This window comes from Trichomycterus rosablanca, chromosome 25 (genome assembly GCF_030014385.1).
Source record: "Trichomycterus rosablanca isolate fTriRos1 chromosome 25, fTriRos1.hap1, whole genome shotgun sequence".
In the NCBI taxonomy this organism is placed as follows: Eukaryota; Metazoa; Chordata; class Actinopteri; order Siluriformes; family Trichomycteridae; genus Trichomycterus; species Trichomycterus rosablanca.
In genome coordinates this window covers 5,089,322-5,098,366 of record NC_086012.1, presented here as the reverse complement: position 1 = coordinate 5,098,366, position 9,045 = coordinate 5,089,322, and the positions used below count along the sequence as shown (strand labels likewise).

The following is a 9,045-nucleotide window of genomic DNA, read 5'->3' as shown; positions in this document are numbered from 1 at the left end:
ACATGTTATATTATATTGGGATGCAAAATACCCAAATTTTTATTTATTTTCATGCATATTTACAGGCCTGACTGTACCCGGAGGAAACCAATACGGACACGGGGAGAACATGCAAACTCCACACAGAATGGACCTTAGCCACCCAGCCAGGGAGTAGAACCTATGCACTTCTTATGTACAGCAAATTATTTATCATGATATTTGTATATAATCGTATGCAAACATGTAGCAGGTTAAAAAAGGAGATTTTTTTGGAGAGGTTAGTAGGTCAAAGGTCAATGCAACAACAGAAATTCGATCTCAATCTTAAAAATAAGCTAATGATCTCAAACCCATAATGCAACGGGAGATGTAGAGCTACAGATGTAGACGCGACTGATCTCAATTGAATCTGAATCATCTTATGAATCGTGTGTGTGTGTGTGTGTGAGCGCATGTTAGACATTCGTGTGCCGCTCCCCTCGTTATCCCCGCCCCCCTTTCCCCAGTCACATGCTTGCATGGAGTTAAGATTAAAGGCCTGTTGCCAAGGCAATGAGCCAGGCAGTAATTTCGGAAAACGCTGCAGGGATTAGCGTGTAGACAGATGGCCAGGGGAGGACGTCACTTCCTGAGAGCTAGGCAGGGATCACAGACCTTGTCCCCGAAATGACCATGATCACTGGTGTTACCACCTGCAGGCCTGGACATGCCACATCACATCCGTCAGTGCCGTCAGAAACTACCCAGGCAAATATTCACCGTAATGTTATTCTTGCTATATAATTTGTAGCAGATCTGTCTGAACAGGGAGTGTGGGTGCCACATAGTAAGAAGGTTTCGGACGTCCTGGGTTCAAACCTTGTATCTGGTGGCTGTCTGTAAGGAGTTTCCAAAAATGTGTCCCGAAAACTGGTGACCCGAAATTGCCGCTTGGTGGGTTAAAGTGAATTTGTATGTGTGTGTGTGTGTTTTACCCTGACATGGACTGGCACTCTGCCTTGCGCTATTGGTCTGAGTGGCACTGGGCACACCGTGATCCTGTAGCTGATTTTGATTTCTAGTATTCTTACCCTATGTTCCAATTATTAATTTTTTAATCATTTTACATAGCATTAAGGCAAGCAGAATAACAAGAAAATGCATTTTTGCTAAATAAAATACAAAAAAATAATGTTATAGGATGGTTCCCTTACAGAAACATGATAATTAGTTTAGAAAATAAACATAAATGCACCAATAAAAATAATACAAATTATGGGACATAGAGTGTGTATAATAGTTTGCAAATAGTTTGGGCGTAGGGAAGAGTAAAAAAAGAAACAAAGAAAGAGCAGCACTGATAATAGCTACTAACCGTGGGCTGTCTAGATCTAAATCAATTGTGCACCTCCCCGTTGTGGTGGATCCTCACAGCACTCACCATTCAGCCACCAGCCTGCCGTGGCAATATCCCCCCCCCCCCCCTTCCCGTCCCTCATGCTGGTCATTCGCCAGTACAGCTGATTCATGACAAGCTACAACAACATTTGGCTCGCACTCAGCGGTGTGCTTGGATCTCGGCCAGACTTACACACGTCTTGTCCTCCTCAAGCATCGACAGAAGCAATCCTGCCAATAAGTCTGGAAACACAAGCTCTCCTAAAGGGAGAACTCCATACGCTCATACATGATAAAATTAGACCGAGTTATGTAACGTCTCACAGCGTGAGATTCGAAGTTTGTCCTGAACATTGTTCAGTATTTCGGGATCGGCCTTATTCGTGCTTTGGTGAATTAAGAACATTCATTATGATGCTCCTAATGAATGAAACATTGCTAAATTGCCTATAAACATTTCTCTACCTTTATTATTAGTGTTAAGTGCCGTAAAGTCAATTCCAACTTCTTGAATAACATTTAAAAAGTATAATATTTTAATAGAAGCAAATTTTATCCAAGAAAATAAAAGCTATCAAATCTTTAGCCACTTTAGGCACTCCTGGTCATCCAGGACCTTTTGTTTTGCCAAATTATAATTTTAAAGGATACACAGGCCTTAACAATTGGGCTTTTAACATGACATTTACTAAACTAGCAATAATGCTGGAGCTGTCTGCACTTCCCTCATTCCCTATTGGCTTGTGTTGGTGATAAGTTGAAGCCACTGGGATTTTCAGTTTGTCTTGTCATTTTCGCTATGATTTCTTCAATAATTGCCAAGCATATCCAGATTCACAAATGAGGCATCCACCTTCTAGATAGATTGATAGATAGATAGATAGATAGATAGATAGATAGATAGATAGATAGATAGATAGATAGATACTTTATTGATCCTGAAGGAAATTAGAGAAAGCTTATTACTACATTAGGGAAAGCTTATACGCACATATGTAAGGTGATGATTTATCTATTTTAAAAAAATCTAAGCTGAAAATAACTATTTGGAAAAGACAACTCCCCAATGATCATTGGAGGTTTACAGAAAATAAAAGCATTCTGGAGTCACCCAACAATCCAAACCTACAAATAAATACCACCTCCACGTCAACAGAGAGTTTAGAGCATGGACGAACACTAGTGGAACTTCTTAGTGGTGACTGGAGCCAGATTCTCCTGTCAGATGACATAAAAGGTTATACAGAACAGAACATAATCAGACACTCTTAGATAAGGTGGAAGATCTCTGACGTTTGTGCTGTTTTCCTTCAAAAGCCCTGGAAACCTTGTTAGGATACACAGGATACATACTGTACATAGAGGGTTAAACGGGGTCATTGTTGAGTCCAGCAAAACAATGATTTATAGCATACATACAGATTCTTGTTTTTTCTCAACCTTTGCACTGAGGCCAGGCAATACATTTGGTAAATTGATTAAGTTACTGACTAATTACCTAAGTTACATTATAATTACTTATTTATTGCGTAATCTGAAATCATTTACTGTGAAAATATACAGTTATATGTGCTATCAAGGCATCAGTGTCATGTTTACAGCAATGTAAAGTGGATGTAGTACTGCATCAAGGGTCAGCTCACAGCCCATCCTTGTTTGCGATGGTCATGGACAGGCTGACGGACGAGGTTAGACAGGAGTCTCCATGGACTGTGATGAGTGAGATTAGGGAGCAGGATGAAAGAGCCTGGAGAGATGGAGGTAAGCGTTGGAGAGAAGGTTCATGGGCATGAAGGAGAGGGAGGGTGGTGGAAAGGTGAAGTGGCTAGGAGTTTAAAAACTCATAGGTGTAGAAGATGGGTAGTGCGGGCAGGTTGGAGTGGGTGGTGTAGAGTGGCGGGAGTGATAGTAGGGTGGCAGTATTGATAGAAGGGTATCTGCCAGAGTGAAAGGGAAAGGTTACAAGACAACACAAGGCCTGCTTTGTTGGCTTGGAGGCAGTGGGACTGACAAAAAGACAGGAGATAGAGCCATTTATTTATTTACTTATTTAGACCTTGAGAAAATGTAAAATAGAATATCCACTATTTATAGCCAAAAGGAGGAAACAAAAGTGCGCTACCCAGAGGGGTAATATGTGAATATGGTGAGAACATGGCAGGCAGTGACCCAGGTCCACAGGACACTGTTTGTTTGTTTATTAAGATTTTAACGTCATGTTTTACACTTTGGCTACATTCATGACAGTACAGGTGTTTACTTGTAGCCTAGTGGTTAGGGTACTGGACTAGTAACCAGAAGGTCGCTGGTTCAAACCCCACCACTGCCCATGAGCAAGGCCCTTAACCCTCAATTGCTCAGATTGTATACTGTAATAGTACTGTAAGTCGCTTTGGATAAAGGCGTCTGCTAAATGCTGAAAATGTAAATGTAAATACTCGTTACACAAGGTTCATTAGTTCACAAGGTTATATCGAATACAGTCTTGGACAATTTAGTGTCTCCAATTCACCTCACTTGCACGTCTTTGGACTGTCGGAGGAAACCGGAGCACCTGGAGGAAACCCACGCAGACACGGGGAGAACATGCAAACTCCAAACAGAAAGGACCCAGACCACCCCACCAGAGGATCGAACCCAGGACCTTCTTGCTGTGAGGCGACAGTGCTACCCTCCTAGCCACCCACAGGACCCTGAAGCTGTGCGACACCCACACTACGTTCTGTTCTAACGTACCGCCACTGGAGTAAATAGGATTTGCTCACTAGCGTCAGCAATATGATTCATGGCATATTTGCGCCCCCTGCTGTTTGATATTATTATTTGCTCATACAATTTTCCTTTTTTTAATAGGGTAAAATAAATGGGTTTCTTTGCGTAATTTACATTTATTTGTTCAATTGTATTTTTTTAAATAAGAAAATAAGAAAAATAGATGTAAAAACGGCAAAAGAAAAAAACATTGAGTTTAGTTTGAGTAAAGTTTGTCCCTCTGCGTTTGCCGTAGGAGATTTCAAACATGGCTGCCTCTATTTTGGTAAGTGAAACGGTCATATGTGTATTAGGGTTAGGTTTAGGTTGCTTTTAATATGACGTTTATTATATAATTATAATAATGCAAGGTTGTGTCATGCAAAGCCTTGCCCTGGTTTATGATCCCCCAAAAAAATCGATCACAGAGACCGATTATTTCCTAGCTTGATTAATGTCCTGTCAATGCAGTGTATATTGTGGATCTCTTGATGCATGCTTAATAATCCAGGTACACAAATCCACAAAGTTGAATCAGTTCATCTGACAACAAACTTGTGTCCAGATGAACTGATTCAACTTTGTGGAAGTGTATATTGTGGGTTCGTATAGACCCAGAAGCATCCAGTCAATTCAAATTTGAACAGCTGGACTCCAGAAGAGTTTCATATCTCAAGAATAATTAAAGCAAACTGGGGTGAGTGTCTGAAAACCTAAATTAAACCACTTTTGAATTCTCAGACATCTTCCTCCAGTCCTGCTTCTCTCATTATATGTTCAGTGTACAGGATGAACAGGGATGGTGACAGTGCAGCATTGTTTTACTGATTTGCCAGGAGTCCTCACAATCAGAGGGTCAGAGGTTATTTTTTTCTATTGCTGCTGAAATATGTGATCTGAACTGGTGAGTGTTTAGTGTCACATGGAAAACCCAGCACTGGCAGGTGATAAGAAGCGGCGTCAGATTTGACACATGTCAAAAGGGGGCGTGTAGTGATCGAATGAAAATTCATTAATTTATTCATTCATTTTCTTATCCTCTTATCCAATTATGGTCATGGGGGGTGCTGGAGCTTTTCAATGGGCGCAAGGCACACAGTAACACCCTGGATGGGACGCCAGTCCATCACAGGGCAGACACACACACACACATTCACTTATAGGGCAATTCAGTGTCTCCAATTAACCTGACTTCATGTTCTTGAATTGTGGGAGGAAACCCAAGCAGACATGGGGAGAACATGCAAACTCCGCACAGAAAGGACCCGGACCGCCCCGCCTAGGGATCGAACCCAGGACCTTCTTGCTTTGAGGTGTCAGTGCTACCCTCGAATAAAAATGTTTGCTAATATTTCTGTTTCTGTCTTCTGTCTCTGCAACAGTTCCAAGCGAAAAAGTGTTGCACAGCCATTTCAGCTCTCGCTGTGGCTAGACGGCAGTACAGTTCCAGTTCTTCTTCTTATCTCAACAAGCTCCTCATTCAGTTAAATAAGCGCTTTGTTGAGGTTGAATACGTCATAAGATGGAGCAACTGGTTTAGAAATAGGGCAGTGAGGAGTAAAAATAAGTAAGTTACGTTCATTTCATATACTTATACTTATTCAACACGCAGACACTTGCTTTCAGTGATCTATAAATCTCTTTTGCAGGTTTTATGATTACACACAGAAGAAGTTTGGGGCCAACATAGCATCAGGCTACTCCGTTTTAAAACTGGGTGGAGGCTTTAGGTAGAGTACATGTCTTCTTTTGTCTTGTTCACACAACTTGTGATTGAATGAACCATTCTGTATTATCTACATTACTGTAAAAAAAGTAATAAGGTCTCTTGTAGATTCCATCTGTCATTTTATGTGTGTCATGCATATAAATAAATGCAGATCATTAAACGAAACGTTACTTGAATGGAATACATTTCGTATAACAGACTACAAACTAGAAACTGATATTTAAAAGTAATTGCGCCATGATAACTGGATACACCCTCTCTTGGAACAATGGCCTTAACTAAACTCCTTCTATATGCTGATATTTGTTTTTTACATCACTATGGGAAACTATCACTCACGTTTTGCTGAACTGTTTTAATCAGACAAATTGCTAATTGTTAGGTTTTAAAATATCAACTTCTTGTTTCAAGCTGGGTTTACATCAGATCTTTTACCAGGGAACTCCAAATTATATTATTTATATTATCATTAATTAATATTAATTCGATTATTATTAATTAATATTAATTCGATTATTATTAATTAATACTAATTCGATTATTATTAATTAATATTGATTATAGTAATATTAATTAATATTAATTATATTGTTGTTAATTTATATTATTTATATTATTATTATTTAATATTAATTTATTCATTATTATTTATGTACTTATTATTAAATTAATTATTTATTTATGTGTTATTATTATTAATAATAATTTAATTTATTATATATTTTTTTCTTTTAATATGCTAAATAAAAATGTTGGTCACATACGCCAAATTAATGAACCCCCGCAGCAATAATGTGTGAGGGTATTACATTGTGGCTAAGTGGACAGCATTGTCGCCTCACAGCAAGAAGGTCCTGGGTTCGATCCCCAGGTGGGACGGTCCAGGTCCTTTCTGTGTGGAGTTTGCATGTTCTTCTCGTGTCTGCGTGGGTTTACTCTGGGTGCTCCGGTTTCCTCCGACAGTCCAAAGACATGCAAGTGAGAACACCCAATCCATCAAGTTCCTATCAATTACAGGACTAAATGCATGTTTCTGACCTTACTCATGACATTATCCAATGAAACCACTTCTACCAGGAAAATGACCTAATTAACTAAATAACTATCTAAATAAATAAATATATTGCACTACTAAATTTATTTAGGTTAGGTTATTTAGTTAGAGAATGTTAATGTATTTTGACTTTGAATTTTGAACACACCTTTGAACACAAAATTTAAATGTATACCTTTTTAGGTTAATAATAATGAGTTAGATAAAATGTAGATATCTGTATTAAAAGTAGGGTTTGAATAAATTCCTGCTCACTGCATATTGGTGATATAGATGTATTTTTTAAATAAATGTAGTTCCAATTCGTGCATGAGCCTGTTAACTATTCATCCACAGGTTTGCCGGCCAGACTGAATGGTTCCGAGCTGATTCCAAGGGGAACTTTAGCGTTGACTTTGTAAACACCCCAAATTCGACCATTGAAGAGATTGACCTGAGCCACACTCTCATAAACCGTGCTGGACTGGACAACCTTGGTAATTTTTTTAACTCTTGTCTAACCTTAAATCCCTCGCCCAGGGTCACTAATCTGTTTCTGTCTCTCTACAGTCAGTCAGAAGGGGCTGCGTTCCCTCTCGCTGCAGGGTTGTCCGGAGGTTGACGACTGGTTCCTTGCTCGCTTGCATGTGTTTGGTGAGAGCCTGCAGGAGTTAAACATATCCCACTGCGCCGGTATCACTGTGGGAGGCTTAGTCGCACTGCAGCACCTCAGGTAGGTCACTGTTAAATTCAAGATACGCCATTGATTGAAACATTCCACAATGAGCAGGTGAAGTAATAACAGGTGAGGGAATCATGATTGGATATAACAGAAGGATCCACCTCTAAATTCACTCAATTGACTCATCAATTTTCTCTTTTCATATGAACATCCAGGCATTTGCAGAGGCTGGACATGTCCTCACTTCCACGACTGCAGAACCCAGGACTGGTGCGCATCCTCGTGGAGGAGATGCTGCCTCGTTGCAAAGTCACTGGAGCCGAATACGATCAGGGACTTCTGATCCAAACGAACAGTCAGGAACAAACGGAGACGGACCTGCTGAGTCGTGCACAGACATAGTAACAGAACCATGGACAACTAATGAACCAGAGCTTTGTGATACTTTTAGGTAGTTTGAGTATGTATGTATTGTATTTATCCTGTTCTGTGATCTCAGGAATATCCAATAGGTGTCACATGTTTTTGTGCATTTTATATAGCACATATTAAAAAGACATGCATATAAGGAGTAAGAAATCGCATCCACATGCATTTGCATTGTTTTAAGAAAACAGAGTAGCTTATTTTAAGTTATGCCGTGTATACCAGTGGTATGTTTGGTGCAGACACGAAAATAATCATGCAGCTATTACAGATTCCAGCAAATATTACATTAAAATCTGACTCCCTTAGCCAGGAAGCTCATTGGATCTTCCAGCAGGACAAGGATTTACTGAGCACAGTATCAGTATTTTGCCATGGACTTCATAGAACCTCATAGAAAACCTGAAGTCTGAGCTGAAGAGGAGTATCCACAAGCGAATCTCATGGACCTGAAGGAATCTGAATAATGTGGAGAGATTCTATATCGAGGAATGGTTTTAGATCCCCTGCCATTTGTTCTCCAGTCATTATGCACACGGGGGATACAAAAAAGTAAATAAAGTGAAGCCAACAACTGTGGTACTGTGGTATTTTATGTACTGGATGTGGCTCATATCCAGGGTTGTCCACATACTTTTGTATACTTTTGTGTAGTTGAGTCGGGCAGTAAATCTAATTAGTAGCATGGCTAATCCATTAATCCTTATTATGGAGGTGTGGAAATGCACAGTGTGCCAGATAGGCATGAAGATGGGCAACATATCTGTCTTGGAGGAGAGGTATTTTATAAGTGGAGCTATTTATTTGTGAGCTATTAAGTTATTAATATTATGTTATATATTCCCGAACCAAATGTTGATCTATTAGTTGCATTTGTCATGTGTACTGTTGGAATATGATCAAGGGAACAACAAAGGGGAGCTTTAAATACTACTATATATATTATAGTATGCCAATTCTTTTTTATATTTGGATATACTGTTACTGGTGGTGGGACATTTTTATATCACAACATTTTTTGTGGAATTTTGGTGCTAATCTCTACTTTCGTTTAATGGTACCCCA

At 39.4% G+C, this 9,045-nt stretch overlaps 1 protein-coding gene across 1 annotated transcript; it reads left to right on the top strand.

Annotated features, from left to right (window-relative positions):
* Positions 1 to 4,370: 4,370 nt before the first annotated feature.
* dmac2 (distal membrane arm assembly component 2) lies at positions 4,371 to 8,554 on the top strand. The gene is made up of 6 exons (XM_062987569.1): positions 4,371 to 4,396; positions 5,493 to 5,677; positions 5,760 to 5,840; positions 7,230 to 7,369; positions 7,443 to 7,605; positions 7,770 to 8,554. Exons 1-6 carry the CDS (start codon positions 4,379 to 4,381, stop codon positions 7,954 to 7,956), a joined length of 774 nt encoding a protein of 257 aa, XP_062843639.1. The 5' UTR covers positions 4,371 to 4,378; the 3' UTR covers positions 7,957 to 8,554.
* The last annotated feature ends 491 nt before the right edge of the window (positions 8,555 to 9,045 follow it).

Bases quoted from the DNA above. Each gene is read 5' to 3' on its own strand.
- dmac2 (XM_062987569.1), top strand. The intron at 5,841-7,229 runs GTAGAGTACATG...ATTCATCCACAG, and splicing joins AAACTGGGTGGAGGCTTTAG to GTTTGCCGGCCAGACTGAAT. The intron at 7,370-7,442 runs GTAATTTTTTTA...GTCTCTCTACAG, and splicing joins TGCTGGACTGGACAACCTTG to TCAGTCAGAAGGGGCTGCGT.